The 17,162-nt window shown below is 41.7% G+C and overlaps 1 protein-coding gene across 4 annotated transcripts in view; it reads left to right on the forward strand.

The window, feature by feature from the left end:
* Positions 1–17,162, forward strand: part of FNIP2 (folliculin interacting protein 2) — a 120,215-nt gene that overhangs the window by 46,733 nt on the left and 56,320 nt on the right. For all 4 annotated transcript variants that reach the window (XM_054576095.1, XM_054576097.1, XM_054576094.1 and 1 more), the window contains exons 2-3: positions 9,950–10,076; positions 14,724–14,873. In XM_054576095.1, the coding sequence (XP_054432070.1) occupies positions 9,950–10,076; positions 14,724–14,873 (277 nt within the window). The remainder of the gene's footprint in view (positions 1–9,949; positions 10,077–14,723; positions 14,874–17,162) is intronic.

Below are 17,162 nucleotides of genomic sequence, written 5' to 3' on the forward strand. Positions count from 1 at the left end.
CATTATATAACGAGAATTTTTACTTTTCAAATGTGGCATGTCTTTGCCCCTCAGAAGGAATGCAGAGGGGAGGTCCTGAAATGCAGATGTACCCTGACTTGCTTGTCAATGATGTTAAGGTGTTGGTGGAGCGGAGTTGGAAGAGCACAGAATTTGGAGTCAGGAGACATTGGTTGGAGTCCTGACTTTGCCACTTAATGGTTATAACCTTGTTAAAGTTTCCTAACTTCTGTGTAAAACTGATTATGTAATACAGGTTCTCACAGGACATTTGCGAAGGTCAGCTCAGGTGAATTTTGTAAAAGTGTTTGGCAGACTCTAACATGTTAGGCAATTATTTATGTGTGTGCCATGGAGCTCTGATCACTGTCTTTCCCTTCCTACAGCCAAACATCAGCCCTCCTGGAACTGGTGTCTCTAGGCTCTGGGAGATTATGCCATAAAAAAAGGCAGTTACTTAACACAACGGAAATCAACTTGATACAATAATAGAACAGCAATAACCAACTCAAAGCCATAAATAGGTTTACTAAAAGAGAAGAGGAATTACTTTTTTAGAGATTTTATCCTGTCCCTGGGGGAGGCAAGGAATGAAGAAGGACAGGAAAATGTGGTGTATGCATGCTGAGAAGAAAGCTCAATAAATGTCATTGTCTAAGGGCCACACTACATATTTGAAATGGAATTTGAATTCTTTGAATGCATTAAGGTGGTTCCCCTGTAGGAGTTCACCCACTGCCACATGCTTCAGCTACCAAGAAGCCTCTTAAAGCAAACAGTAATTAAGGTTGTTTGTCTTAGGGTTGTTTGTCTTAGAACCCTGGAGGGGGGAATAGGGTATTTCTGTTGTATTCATATTTCATTATTTATTTTTAATTTTTCAATTTAAATTTTACTGAATCTTTTAAAATATTTTAATTTTAATAAGAGATATGACAGTCATATAGTTAAATATTCAGAAGATACAAAGTCCAAACGAGTACTTGCACTGATTTATGTGTGTCTGGCTCTTTGTTAATCACTTTGGGTTTAATACTCAAGAGGACACTTAGGAGGTAGGTATTGTTACCCATATTTTGCAGGTGAGGATACTAAGGAACAAAGAGTTGAGGTTACTTGCCAAAGTCCCATAGCTAGGAAGAGGCAGAGCAAGGACTTGAACCCAGGCTGCTGGGCTCCAGAGTCTATACTCTTTCTCATCGTGCTGTTCTGACAGATATTTAGTAAACAGTGGAGAGAAAGCCTTTCCCTGTGCAGTGTAACAAATATACATTGAAGTCTGCTTACTTCTCTTCAACAACCCAGCTTTCTACTCCAGACTCAACCAATGTTACCAATTCTTTAGACTATACATCTTTCTAGAGACACTCTATGCATATATAATAAAATCCAGAATTTTCCCCCAATTTTCCTTTTTAAAAATATGTATAGTAGCATTGTGTTTCTTTTTTTAGTTAAAATTATTGTCTTAGAGCTTATATAATTACATAGGGAACTTCCTTATTTGTTGTTGTATCAGTATAGTACCATGTTGTGTGGACGTACCATAATTTAACCATCCCATGGTGGTTTCCAGTCCTTCACTATTCCAGACTGTGCTGTAATGAATACCTTTTTGTACATAATTATTTTGGACGTGTCTCTCTCTCTCTTTCTTCTTTTGGCCCCACTTGTGCCCCACCACTTCCCCACGTGCTCATCTGTACCCATCTCTTTTAGAGATATTTTACAACCAAAGATAAATACAGTTTCTATTTATTTTGGCTTTTTCGTTTTGCAAACAAAAGCCCTTACAAAGAGGATCATGCTTTTGACCTCTGAAAACCTCTGGGGAAATAAAAGTATTACCTTATTTGCGTACAATTTAAATGGACCTAGAATGAATATATGTACAAGGCAATGTTGTAAATATTTAGTTGATAATTCACTCCTCTATCTGTTATTAGTACACACTACCCTGGCGGAGAGGATGGGAACACCGTACATTCAAGAAAAGATGAAATCATGTGGATGCAAGTTAGCTTTCAGCAGAGCCATTATACAGTTCAGCAGTCCTGGAATATAGTCATGAATGCTGACTATTTGGGTTGTGCACACAACAGTATGAAAGAATTAGCTCAGTGAATATTGAAAAATGCACACATGGAGATGAACAGCAAAGCTTTTTTTTTTTTTGAGGAGCTGTGCAGGTAGTTTCTAGTTTATAGCTAGCAGAAAAGGATGAGTAGTGCTCTTTTAAGAATTAAAGGAATCATTTTAGAAAATATGGGTCATACTTAAAGATTCTGTGAGTTTTTAAAGGGGAGAAAGGGAAGAGACTATTGATAATTAAATATAACAACAAAACCTAGGAAAGCTAGCCAGGGGCTGGATCTTGGTTGGCACAATGACCACCCACTCAGTGTCCCTCTTGCCTTAAAAGAATTTGTACTTTTCCTCTTCAAATTTTGTTAGTGCCTTCTGAAAGTTTTATCAGTGGAAAATATGTTTATATTAAGAAGCCTGCCTATCAGGGTATAAAGTACATCTGGAAGGGTTAAAGGTATGCAGTGCAGTAATGTTGATTAAATGGTGATTAATCCATTAAGATTGCTTTCCTCTCAGTACCTGGATCATTTATTCTAAATTAGACTGTGCACACTTAATAGATAAGTTGGGATTATAGTGTGTTAGAGTTGGAAGGATGAGACCTTGAGGAATCATTTTAGTCCCAACCCATTGTTTTATGGAAGAAACATTGTACTCAGAGGTGAAAGAGCGTTACTAGGATTAGACTACCAGTCCTGCCTAGAACCCAGGCATCCTGACATGGAGCACCAGGCTCTGCTGTTTTGCTGATGCCAAGGTGGCCCTAGGGTGGTGGGGTGTGGGGATGTGGTGCATGAGTGCAGCACATAAACTTAACCAGCTTCAGAGTTTTACCTGACATGATCCTGAGCTGAGGAAAGAAGGAAGGAATTCTGTCTTCTCTTCTGTGCTTCAGAGCTCCCTGTGCATAGCAGCTGTACCTCAGGCTGTATTGTGACTCATGTAACAGAATTCTGTCATTGCTGTGTGAACACATTATATAAAGACATGCGGTTTTAGCGTGTGACCCTCACAATCATATATAGCATTGTTTCACTGGGGGAGAAGTAGGCTCTGAGCTGCAACCGGCTTACGCATAAACTTTGACAATCATCTCTGTTAGGGGTTGGTTTATATTAGAAAAATGGAGGGGACCTGAATGTTACTTTCTTCAGTCTTGACCTTCCTTCATACATAGTAAGCGTTTTATCGGTCAGCAATCTCTTATGCTACAATTCCAAAATCCTGAAATCGCTCAAAATATTTTTGGAACTGACATAAACTGATGTGAGGCTGTTTATAGTCTCTATCTAATCCACTTAGCATAAATATACATAACTTGGGCTGGTGAATATTAAATTTGTTTGATTTGGGGTTTGACTGTACTTCAGACCCTGTAGGAAGCATTATATAATATGTGGTGTAAACTGCATTCTGTAATCTATAGAATTCTGGAGCACCTGGACCCAAGGATCTCAGTTAAAGGATTGTATATCTGGGTTTATCTTTGAGTTATGCTTTGCAGTTTTAAAAGTACTCTCATACTCGTTCTCTGTTCTTCCTGACAGCCGTGTGCGACAGACAAGGCAGGGACATCTCAGGGATGCTGAGCCCAGGAGTAGGTTGAAAGTGGCAGAGCTAGAGTTAGCCGCCATGTGTACCGTGGCGAATACTAGTCCTATCCCAAACATCATGTGCTCTCTGATTCGCACATTCCCAGTGAGCCATATAGACATTTATCTTTGTACCTGTAACAGTATAGTTTACTTATTTATTTATGGGTTGGCCTTCCCATATCAGATTGTAAGCATTTTGAGGTAGGAACTGGATCTAGTTAATTTCTAGTCCTGGCATCTGTGACGGTCTCTGGGTCAAGCCAGGTTTTAACAGTGTGTGGAAGGAATGAGTGCAGGAGTGTGCTTTTGGACTCACGTTACAGTGAGTGTTCTTTCCATGACATGCTGCCAATCATAGGGCTTTCTTACTTCGTCCCACACATTTCTTTTACAAAAGGAATAAAGGATTTACATATCCCCTACTTTCTTGAAGACAGAAAAAGTTACAGCCAACATTCAACATAAATTTCTTTCATAAAATAGGAAGAATACACACAACTGGAGTCATTTTAGTTTTAATTTTATTTTACTTTGCAATCATTTAGAAATTATCTCCTTAGGTTAGCATTATGTATTAAAGCTTCTGATGAGAATGGGAACCTTTAAGCGCCGTGTTACTATACTCTTGACCACAGGACAGCAATTTTTCAGTAGTGGATCTTTTCGTAGTTCCTCTGAAACTGCATTTGGAGATTTGTGTGGCTAAGGCTGTGTCAGTACAAAGCAGGGGAAGAAAGGAAAGTCAACTCATTTGCAAATTCCTTTTCCTGTTAGCCATCCTCGGAGAATACTAACCGAGCCAAAAAAAAAAAAAAAATCAAATTTGTTACTGCCATCTATTTACATAATTTTTGATTAAAATGAAGAGCTTGTAAATCGATGGAAAATAATGTACATTTGCACTGACTGGGTGAACTCTTGATTGCCATCTCAAGCACAGTCTTCCCTTTGCTCCACCCTTAGCATTCCTCTGTTTTCTGGTGGCAGTCAGTAGGGGCTCCTCACTGTTCTTGAGCAAACCCTTTAAGAGGGTTTCTGTTTGTATTTAGATTCTTTCTTCCTCCCTCCCTCTCTCCCTCCCTTCCTTGAAAGAGAAGAGGAGCAGTGGGAGTTGAAAGAAAAGAGAACATAGAAAAGGGTTTAAGAGTGTCTGGAAAATATCCTTGTAAATACACTGAGTTTCATAGGGCCAGGAGTTATGGTTGCTTGCTGTTTTATCTAGTGCTAGAGGAATATTTGGCACATGGTAGGCATGTAGGAACTACTTGTTAAACGGATGGTATCTGCCAGTGTTTGTTGTGATCATTATTGTTGGTTTTGTTTTGTTTTATTTACCCTTTCTTGGATCATTTATAGTTCCCTATCATGCCTGACTCTTTAAACATTCACAATCTTGGATCACAAAGCTGCTCTTAAGACTCTTCCTGTGAACTTATTTTTGACTATATAGGGTTGTTTCTTTGTAAGAGCAGGAAGGTAAGTATTTTTGAAGTGGTCGTCTTTCATAGATCATGTTTCAGCATGGTCGTATATGAACCCACTTCTAGCCTGATTCTTGTGAAAGTTCAGGGGAGGGATCAAACACCAAAACTAGAATTGGCCTTGGAGGATGTAGCAAGTCACCCTGCAACAAATCGTGCAGCCACTGTTCTCATCCTTATTAGCCATGGCTCCTTAAAATCCTGGGTATATGAGTCAGCACCACCTCTCCATTTGCCATGAAAATGGTTTTCTCAAACAGCTTTAGTTCCCCCTAAAACACAGGTGAGATCACATCATTTCCTTTCTCAGAAAGTTAGAATGACTTTCTGAGAAATAATAATGCTTGTGGGACACACATATCGTCCTTGGCATAGCACTCAAGGCCCTCTCCTGCACAGGTAGTCCTAAACTGTCTAGCCTCATTTCTTGTGTAATTCTTTTGCAGTTAGACATGTTCCAAATAAATACCCAGGACTTTGACATCGCACCTTGTAATTTTCTGTGTTTGTGCCGTCTGCAGTGATTTTGTCCCCTGCTCATCATTGCATGGCTAATCTTGCCCATCCTTCATAACTTCATTAGTTCAAATATTACTTCTTCCAGGAATGTTTTTTGTTCACTCTCTCATTCTCTATATTCTGCCTTGCCCTCTTATTTTCATGTATTTATCTACATGATTGTGTTGTCTAGATTGTGGGTTCTTTGAGAACAGGGACTTAGACACTTTTTACTCCCTGTATCTCCCTTGAGCACCAGGATTCTTTGGCTCTTCTTGGCTCGCAGAAGTATAACTCCAGTCTTTGTCTCTGTCAACACATAACCACCTTACCTCTGTGTCTGTGTCCAGGTTTTTCTCTCTCTCTCTGTGAGAAACCCAGTCATTGGATTGGGGCTGGTCCTCATCCAGTAGGACCTCATCTTAGCTTGATTGCATCTGTAAAGACCCTGTTTCCAAACCAGGTCACATTCATAGGTACCAGGAATTAGGAATTGAACAGATCTTTTGAGGGGATGTAACTCCAATACGTGGTTGTATATATTTTATAGATAATTCTGCTTTCTGTACTTAAAATCATTTGAACTATTGCTCACCTTTCAGGTAAGTGATTTAGACTGTGGTCACTTGCTTCCTGACTTTGATGATATAAGACCAGAAATAACACCTGGCTTCACTTCCAACTAGGCAAATCTTAGCATCATAGAATTTTAAAATGAGGTAATTCTGATTAGAATAAATGCCTTTAAAATTAATCATATACTTTAAGGCAAAAGCTCAAGGCCTATTTTGTATACCTCTTTGAATCAGACTGAGTTGCCCTCAGCAAAGTACCAGGAACCATGGTTGGTGCTCATAGAAGCCCCACAGTAACTGCCAGTTGAATGTTGAAGCGAATGTGAACATGGAAAGTATAAGTGTGGTATGTGATTATGAGTAACTCAAGGTGTGTGTGTGGAAGGAAAAGAGCTGGCAGTGTGCTGGGAGATTTCCCCACACTATTTCCTTTAATCTTCACAACAGGCCCTGCAGTGCATCTTGGGGGGACTTTCCCAAGGCTGGAAAGCCAGTGGGAGGCAAAGCTGAGATTTGATCCGGGGTTGTCTCATTCTGAAGCTCTCATTGAAGCTCCTTTTTCCTGCTTGTATTTCCTCCACCAAATTACTCAACTGTAATTTTCTCTACTAATACTAATGATGGTAAATGTCAAAATTATAATTTGGTGTTAAATCAAAGGCAGGATCAATATAGAAGAATGTGAATAGAGTTTTCCTAGTATTTTATAAAATATTTTGTAAGGTATTTGGGTCAAAAAATTGGACGGTCTTGACATACATACTTTTCTTTTCCCACATCTTTTATTTCCATCTTTTTAAAATTGAAAAATATTATAAAATTTTAAATAAGGTGTTGTAATCATTATTATATTTTAGCTCTTCTAGACAGGCTATCCTCAGTTTGATATTTGAGTTGGTGTCACCCCTCAAAAATACGAATTGAACCGCTTGCTTTGTAAATTATAGTGCTAGTTTGACAAAATGTAATTGTTGGGGCAAAATACATGAATAAGAAAATACAAGGTAATTAAATTTTTGTTGAGTTTTCACTTTTAAGAACTTTAACCTGTGTACTGTTTTGATCATTTCAGAGGGTGTTGTTAGTCATCTTGTGAAATTTTAAAATTTAGTGCTTTGGGGAACAGTCATCAGGACTTTCCAGTTTCAAATGACAGAAAACTAACTACAGGAATAGTGTTCCCTCAGGAATAGCTGGCTTTGATTGCGAACAGGAGTCTGTCTGATCCCATTACTCACCTGTGCTTTCCTCCATGTTGACTCTGTTTCCAGGAAGGCTCTCCCCTCATAATGGGAAAAAAAAAAAAAAAATAGGCACCAGCAACTCCTGTTCTGTCAGCGGAGCACCCGATTGTGGGGACTGGCTGTCACAGCCTAGCTGGAGGGCATACGGTTCTGTCTGATCACCAGGCTGCCCCATGGACTGACTACCTCTAGACAGAGTAATAGGAAAACGATTTCTGTTGCCATGTTGTGATGAAAATTAGGAGGAAGAGAGGCTGGACATGGTACCTTAGAAACATGGGAGCTTAGGTAGTTAAAAGAAGGTACAACCAGAACTTTGTATTTTGGTGCTGGGATTTAAGAAAACAAATCTGCTGCCCTAAAAGAACATGTTCAATATTAGCTACCATTGCCTGAGAACAGAAAGACCAGTAATGCCCAGTTTGAGATTGGGTCCTAGACACTATATCAATTAAAAAAAATAGTAACATTACCAGCTCTCCTAATTATCCTCATTTTGGAGCACGCGCTGTGCATCGGCGTCTGTGTGAAGCACGTTACGCATGCATTCAGTTCCCGCGGCAGCTTTGTGGAGGGGGCAGCAGTGCCCCCATTGTGCCGTTGAGGACGTGGTTGCTCAGAGAGTCACGATTTGAATCCAGACTTGCCTGACCTCACTTCAGTCATACTGTCTGTTAGTTTCACAGCTTGCTTTGCTTTTGTCTATCCACCTAACTGTCCATCCTCTGCCCCTTCAGAACAACTCTTCCAGCATTTTCGAAGCAGTGAGCACCTCTTTTGCTTCAGGCACCCATCCCGCCCACCAGCAGATCTCACCAGTTTGCCCCTGAACATCCCTCCAGCGTTTGTCCCATTTTCTCCACCTCCATTGCTATCTCTCTAGCCTTCACGTATGGAGGGCCTGAACTCATAATAAACTGTTTGCTTTCCTGCTTCCAGTTTTAATCTGTCCCACCCCTGTTTTCCTTAGGGCAGTCAGATTGAACTTTAAAAAAGCAAGACCTGAGTTTATCAACCTCTGTTTACCTTGGCTTCCCCCTGCACCTGGGGCATGATCCTGAGAGCTCCTGCCTGCCTTCCCAGCCTACCTTGCAAGCCCTCTTTCTCCCTCTGGCTAGTTTTCTCCTCAGATACATCACTCTAACATTATACCATGTACCTCCCCTCCTCTTCCTATTGTGTTCTTTATCCTCACACTCTATCTCTAACTCTTCTTAAGGTTTCCGTTTAAATGTCACCTCCTTAAATGTGTAGCTGGGTAGCTCAGTTGGTTAGCACATCCATAAGCCAGTGTGAGTTTGATCCCAGGTCAGTTCTATCTCCAGCCAGGGCACAGACAAGTAAGTAAATGGAACAACAAACCGGTGTTTCTCTTTCTCTCTCTCTCTCTCTCTCCGCCCCCTTTCTCCCTCTCCCCCCCCCAATCAATCAGTCAATCAATGTCAATTCCTTAAATCCTTTAGGGACTTCCCTACCCCTCTCCCCACCTCTTAAATCTGAAAATATGAGACTCTTGTCTCAACCTTTGCTTTTTTTTGCACTCGTGACCGTATATAGGTATACATCTATGTATTGATTATTAGCCCCGTGTTCCCCACTAAACCATGCACTTGCTCCATGAGGGCAGTGACCAAGTCTGTTTAGTTAATTAACTGCTGAATCTCTAACATTGACCAGAGCGCTTGGAACATAGTAGGCACTCAAATACATGTTGAATGCATTAACAGACTAATAATGGGATATACCCCAAAGCAGTGCATTTTAAATGAGTAGCCTTTCTATAATTCTCACATTCTGATTTCATTTTTTTTATTCAGAACAAACCTATGTTTAGAGCAGTTTTATCCCAGTAGCTGTCGGTTTGCTTAGGAATAAGCCAGGCTTCCTTTACTTTTGATTGTTTTAGCAATTGAGATACTATGCATTGTTGCACTTGCCTTTCAAAACTTCCTTATCAGAGCCAGCCATAATAGAGGAAAATATTAAATTTTAGGATATGTCATTCCTCCCCACTCCATGTGAACATGGGTGGGTGGGAGAGGAAGAGAGAAGGACCTACTGACTTGCTGTGAATGGTTCCCAGCCCAGTGACACAACAGCGTGAACACTCCCAGGCCTCAGGTGCGCCGTCCCCGGAACCCAGATGTCCAGGTTCAGTTTCCCCAACATGTCCTTAGAAATTCTGGCTACCACCTTTGCCCAAGGTGGCTCAGGAAAGAGAGGCTTTCTCACCCATGATTCATTATTTAAAGCAGTCTTCCAGGCCTTTGTCATGGACACTGGCAATATCTGTACGGGCCGCTGGAGTCTGCAGACGGCTGCCTGCCTGGGTCCAGAGGGGTGACTGTTTCTGCGTACCTGTGGCCCTCTGACATGCACCCAGGCACACTGGTTGGGAAACAGTTTTCTCCATGATTATTGCAAGTGTTGCAGAGACCATAACTTCTTTCTTCCTTTTTAATCCGTAGTTGGTCATGTTCGGAGTTTGACCTGAACGAGATTCGCCTGATAGTTTACCAGGACTGTGAAAGGCGAGGCAGACAAGTCTTGTTTGATTCTAAAGCTGTTCACAAGATTGAAGAGGTGGCAACTCAGGTATGAAATGCGGATTTGCTTTCATCTTTTTCGTTTGTGTTTTTAACCATCTGATCAGTCATTTATTAATCATAATTGTCTCTTTGGGATATATTGCACACTGCCATTGATAGTTCAGAAGAAACATAAGCAAAGCTCCCTGAATGCCTTGCGCCCCTCCCCCCCAGCTGCATTTGTAGTCTTGTTAATACACAGGTGAAACTGTTAGCAAATGATGGTGACAGATGCTAAATAGTATACTGTAAATACCACTAGAGGTGAACTTGCTGGTGAGTTGCAGTCTAGCAGGATTTCGATACCAAATATGTGCAGTGTAATGGGAAATCTGAGAACTCGAAAATTCATGAAGTATTAGCCTGAAGGGAAAGTAATAAATCATTCTGTCTAGTATTTCTCATAGAAGGTGTTACAGAGCACTGGGTCAAACAAAATTACGCAGCTTTCCTCAGCGCGGAGCTTCAGTACCCCAACACACCGTGTCAGTTCCATTCCGAAGCGACTGCGTCTCAAACCTGTCCGTCCGGGGAACTTTTTATTCCTTTTCTGAGTGGAAGGCAGGGAGGAGGTGGTGGTGGTGTTGAGGGGCGGGGCATGGGCCAATCTGGGGAAGGGCCCAGTGAAGGCAGAGCAGCTCTGACCCCTGGAGCCAGGACGGGGACGGTAGAGCCGTGCGTCCCGGTGAGGAGCAGAGTCGGGTCCTCCCTGAGTCTTCTGGATGTCAGTCCAGGGTACTTGTCAGTTGTCACCTTTAGACCTTTCATTCTCTTTTCAGTAGTTACTCAGCTGTCGGCAAATTAAATAAATCCATTTGTATTCATTCTTTTCATGTCAATAACTTGCTACCTATACAGATATAATTCTGGCGGTTTATAGAATGTATAGCTAAGTAAATGAATAGTTTATATCACATTCTTATCTCATCACGGCCAAGGGGCTGATTTCCTGCTCTCGATAACGATCCTTTCTGCAAGGAAGGAAGTGTTTGGTAAAAGGTAGTTTAGCTGGGTGGATTCTGTAGTGCATTAAAGTGGAAGTCTGCCAGGTAGCTAATCATTACAGTAGTTGTTGGGCTTGTTAGGTAGGTTGTGGGGGGAGGGGCTTGAAATCTCTCAGATGATTCATCTGTAAGCTTTAATGCTAGATTTGTATCAAAACTTAGAGCCAGCACTAGACCCTTTGTCTGGTGGTTGGGATATGTTTTCCCCTTGATTTCCCACATCATTTCCTGTTCCCTTGAAGATCTAGCACAGATGGTTTAGTTGAGGGCACCTAATGGCCGTAACAGGTGGAGGGGGAAAAAAATTCTCACTGGTTTTCAAAAAGCAGCTGGAATCTCTCGGTATATCAGAGCCATGGTAACACTGGAGTCTGGAACTTAAGCTTTCCTAGAAGCACTCATTTAATCAAAAACACAGTTAGGTCCAGGGAAGTTCGCAACACGCTCATGGCTACAGGAAGAGTGCAGTGGGTGCTGTACCCACTGTACCAGGTGCTGTCTCCAATGATAGATGGCTCAGAACGTTGTGCCCCCAGCCAAGGGGTCTAGCAGTCTGAGGTGGGTGTAGCCCTTGTGTCCCTCTAGGTCCTCTGAGGGGCTGTGTCTGTGGCTTAAGTGGTATTAAGTAACAACTAGACGTGAAGAGGGCGTTGATGGAGTGCCAAATGCTCGGGAATAACTAAGGACAACTTTGAATGCCGTCACTGCTGGAGCGACTGGTAGGGACCAGCACAGTTCATGTTTTCCTTACATTCTCTTCCCATTTTCAGCCCTCCACCCCCTTGGCAAGCACGGAACGTCATGAGTTTGTATCCAGCACATGACTGCAGGCATTTGCATTAGACCCCCAGTGTGACTGTCACATTGGAGATTAGATAAGCTGCAGTTGCATTCATGGTTTTGCAAGCAAAAGCCACACACAGAAAAGCAAATAAGGCTCAGAATAGCAACAACTTATCATAGAGGGCACAGGATGCTTCTGTAGCAAGTAATATATTTTGGTGTAGGAAGAAGGGAAAATTTAATAAAAGTGTATCCTTATACCTTTATGTCATAAAATCAGCAGTGAACTCTGGTTAGGGAATGTATAGCAGATAACCTTCTATTACTGCTGACCTTTAAAGGCCAGATTTATCACATGCTGTGTAATTTGCAGTAGCTCCTGTTTCAGAGTTTTGGCTTCATCTTTCACAAACTCAACCTCATGATTTTTTTTTTCAGATTACTTCTCAAGGAGTTCTAAAAGAGGTGTGTCATTAAAAATACAAACCCAGTCTTTCCAAATTAGTATTTTTGGCTTAGTTCCATTTTGTAAAAATTTGAATTTGATGCAATGCCTTTCTTATCGATTTTATAAATTATGACTCTTTAGTACTCAAAATCCTCTAATAACAAAAAAGGAGTTTATTGGTGATTTTTAAAATATGAATTGGAAAATAAATAACAGTTGCATTATTTATTTACTTATTCCAAGTATATTTTATTGATTATGTTGTTACAGTTGTCCCAATCTTTCCCCCTTTGCCCTCCCCCTCCTCCCGGTACCCCCCCTTCCCTCCAGCAATCACCCCTCCTTAGTTCCTGTCCATGGGTTGTGCATATAAGTTCTTTGGTTTCTCCATTTCCTATACTATTCTTAACCTCTCCCATCTATTCTGGACCTGCCAATAATGCTGCTGCTGCTGCTGCTTCCTCTTTTTTTTTTTTTTTTTGCTATTTTAATGGTCATAGTTTTGATCTTCTTTTCCTTAAATAAGTCTCTTTAACATTTCATGTAATAATGGCTTGGAGATGATCACTTCCTTTAGCTTTACCTTGTCTGGGAAGCACTTTATCTGCCCTTCCATTCTAAATGACAGCTTTGCTGGACAGAGTAATCTAGGTTGCAGGTCCTTCCTTTTCATTACTTGAAGACTTCTTGGCAGTCCCTTCTAGTGTACAAAGTTTCTTTTGAGAAATCAGGTGATAGTCTTATGTATATTCCTTTGTAGGTAACTCTCTGCTTTTCTCTTGCTGCTTTTAAGATTCTTTCTTTATCTTTAACCTTTGGCATTTTAATTATGATGTGTCTTGGTGTGGTCCTCTTTGGGTCCAACTTGTTGGGGACTCTGTGTGCTTCCTGGACTTGTATGTCTATTTCCTTCACCAAATTAGGGAAGTTTTCTTTCATTATTTTTTCAAGTAAGTTTTCAGTTTCTTGTTCTTCCTCTTCTCCTTCTGGCGCCCCTGTGATTCTAATGTTGGCCCTTTTGTAGAGGTCCAGAGCCGATTTAAATTCTCCTTGTTTTTTTGAATTCTTGTTTCTTCTTTCTGTTCTGGTTAAAAGTTCTTTCTTCCTTATGTTTGAAATCATTGATTTGAATCCCAGCTTCCCTCCTTTCACTGTTCCCTGTAGATTTTTCTTTATTTCACTTGGTGTAAACTTCATTTCTTCCTTTATGTTGTTGCCACACTCAGTGAGTTTTTTGACCCTCACAATCACCAGTGTTTTGAACTCTGCATCTGATATGTTGGCTATCTCCGTTTCATTTAGTTCTTTTTCTGTTTTTTTCCTCCCTGTTCTTTCATGTGGGCCATATTTCTTTGTCTCCTCAATTAGGCAGCCTCCCTATGTTTATTTCTGTGTATTAGGTAGAGCTGCTTTGACTCCCTGTCTTAGTAGCATGGCCTGTTGTTGAAAAGGCACCTATAAATTGTATGGGGCAGAGCCTTAGGTAATCACCAGGGTGGGGCAACCCACTTCACCATTTTGTGGCTCTGTGTCAGGGGAGGGCTTGGAGAGGGCACTGTGCTGCTGCCTGGCGTCTGGAGGTTTGCCCAGCCCTTGCCTCGTTTCCAGTCTCTTCGCCCACTCTCTGTATGTGACTAGCACCCTTCCAGCTGTTGCCCTGGTGTTGCCTCCCAGAGTAGGTGGGTTTCCGTATGTTTTAGAGCTATGTGGGCCCGTTAAGCAGAGTCTCCTGAAAATCTGGCCATTTCTTCTACCACCCCAAACCCCACTGTTTTTTATGGCCAGAAGTCATGGGGGCTTATCTTCCCACAACTGGAATGCTGGGCTGTGCGGTCTGGCCTGGGGCTGGGATCGCCTGCTCCCAAGATATCCCTCCTGATTTTTGTCCACCCCGCATGAATGGGGGACCGCCTGTGCCCGTTCCACTGCCGCTGCCGCCTCTCCAGGCCTGCTTGCCTCTCCGCCCATCTCAGTGACTCTGCCCCTCCTACCCTTCTGGACGAATGTGGGAATGTGGCTTCTTTAAATCCTTGGTTGTCAGACTTCCATACAGCTCTCTTTTCTGACGGCCTGGGTGTTATTTGTTTTGAGATTTAGTTGTAATTCTTTTTGTGGTTGAGCGAGGAGGCGAAGCATATTTTCCTATGCCTCCATCTTGACTGGAAGTCATAGTTGCATTATTTAAGGAGAATAACAGCCTAACACATAACCCACCACCTCTGTCCCATACTCTTCTCCAGCATTTCCCCTCCCAAATGTCATAGGCTCACAGGAGCCACATTTTTGGCCTCAGTAAAAGAAAAAAACCTCAGGTACAATGTAAGAGAATGTTTTAACAAAGGAATTCCCAGAGAAGGATGTGTTGAGGAAGCCTGATAGGTTTAGCAATACTGTACCTTGTCTCTCTCTCCTAACCCAGAAAACAGAGGATGTGCCTATTAAAATGTCAGCCAAGTGCTGTCAAGGAAGCAGCAGCAGCAGCAGCAGCAGCAGCAGCAGCAGCATTTCCTTCCACAGTTCTTCTGGGGGATCCTCCCAACACGCTAAGGAGCAGCTTCCCAAGTACCAGGTAACCACATCCCTTCTGTGTGGGATACCCCAGGGGACTGAAGTCATTTACTGTAATTTTTCCACAGGGAGTAATGCCTGTGGAGGATTCCATTCCAGGAATGGAGAATCAGGGTTACATAATGTGCTCTCTTAAGTGTTTCACATCAGTGCTGTTTTCACATGGTGGCTTTTATCTCTTGAACACTGGAGTCGAGCAGAGGTGATCTAGTATAATACATACAGAGTAAGGAGAAATATTACAAATGAGGTAAACTTTGGTTTTGCTTCCGTTGTTCCCAGAAGCAGATTGATAAACATGTATTTTCCAGCTTTGTTATAAGAACTCTTAAGTATTCTGTGTGGGTACATTGGCCTTCGAAGAAAATAGCACTTGCCAATGAAGGAAGAAAACCTTGCATAGGAGAAGAAAGGACAGGTCAAGACCTAAGTTGCATGTGGAGGACAGAGGGCTGGGAGCATTTTTTATACAGAGAGAAAGAGAGAGAGAGAGAGAAAGAGAGCGAGCGCGCGCGTGAGCATGCGTGCGCATTTGTGTGTATGTGTGTCAGTAGAGGCTAAGGATTAGTGTTGTTGAGAAATATACTGGCTAACTAGATATAAAGGATATAAGTTTTATAAATACTGAATACTAGGAGGCTGTTAATTGATGGAAGCTACATCCATGTTTTTCTTGTTGGATCCATGTAGAATTTTGTCTGCCATGTTGCTGGAGCAGCAAAGCACAGATCTGTAGAACTTTATTTATGGGCTTTGTGCTACGTGCTTGCCCTTCATTTTGCAGTGCTCCTGGGTCTCAAAGCAGTCTGGTTAAAGAAGCATGGAATGGGCTGTCAGACTAGTTGAGAATTACAGTTGGCATGCGGACCTTGTAGCCCAAGAAAAAGCAGATTATAAAATGGAAGCCGTGGGTGGAGGTTATTAATAAAGAATGCGAAAGCCAGGTGGTTTCTGTCTGCGTGTGGTAAGAAGAGGTTAGTGTGAGCTGTAACTGGGGAGGAGCCTCGTTAAGTGAGGCCAGCGAATTTATGTTTCTCTTTCCTCCTCTGCAAACATGTATGGGTAGGTGTGTATATGTGTTTGTGTGTATGCTTGTGTGTGTGTGTACATATGCATGTGTGTATTTGGAGTTTAAAAAAAAAACGGATTGAGAAAAGAGTGTTAAGGATGGTGCCCATGTTTTTGCTTGGGTGGAAAGCATACTAGCAGAGAAGCTGGCTAGTGGGCTGGGTCACAGAGAGATGGTTTTGTTTTGGTCAAGCTGTGGGTTACATCTCTCCTATTCATCAGTGTGTCACCAGCATTTAGAATACGTGCTTAGGATCCTATCTCCAGTGCATTCCTTCACATGTCATAGTAGGCTCATAATATTCAAATATGACATGTAAAGGAATGCATTGGAGATAGGATTCTAGAACTAAAGGAGAGGTTTGGGCCTAGAGCCAAAGATTGGGGGGGGGTGTATTCCTATATAAAGAATAATCAAAATCATAAGAGTGGCTGAGAATGCAGACAGTGAGTAGGAGGGCCCTCTGAGGAACAGCCCTATCAAGGGATGGTCTGGGAAAGGAGACATTCAAAAGGAGCATTGTTAAGAGCATCAGCTACCATGAAAGACAGTTAAGAAAGCAAACCAGAAAGTGTCCGGGGAACTGTCGGGCAGGCGGAGGTCAGCATGAGAGCCACTGGACTGGAGGAGGCCGCAGTCGGTTAACAAGCAAATAGGAGTGGGCAGAGGGGGACCGGTGCAGTCCACCCTTTTGGGTGACAAAAGGGATGATAAAAAGTGGTCAGAAGCCAGAGGAGTCAAATATTTAAAAAACAGGTTTGTAAAACTTCAGAGGTACCAAGCCATCTGTTACTTTCTAGACCCTCATAAACCCTGCCTGCACCAGTTAGGATTTTTGTTCAACACTGTTTATTATTTGACTGAATAATACTGAAGCACGTTTCTTTCCAGAATGCGTTCTTAGTACCAAGGAAGGAGTGACCCTGTTTTTTTCATAACTTACTCTTTCTATTTAGAGTTTATTGATGGAGAAAATAAAAATATTTGTTTCTCGTGAGAAAACGAAAAATAAACAGATAAAACACTGAGATCCTTATGAAGATATTGTGGATAAGGAAGAAATCATGAATATTAGCAATAATTGAGAAAAAATAGTCCTATCACCATTAAGATTGTAAAATGACCAATTGCATCTTGGAGAAATAACTACCCACTACACTGAAGAGGGACCCTGAGATTAATGAACATTATTTTCTATTGCATCGCACATTGTGAGCCATG

Source organism: Pteronotus mesoamericanus, unplaced genomic scaffold (assembly GCF_021234165.1).
Source record: "Pteronotus mesoamericanus isolate MK-2021 breed Mesoamerican mustached bat unplaced genomic scaffold, CSHL_Meso_final contig_32, whole genome shotgun sequence".
Lineage (NCBI taxonomy): Eukaryota > Metazoa > Chordata > Mammalia > Chiroptera > Mormoopidae > Pteronotus > Pteronotus mesoamericanus.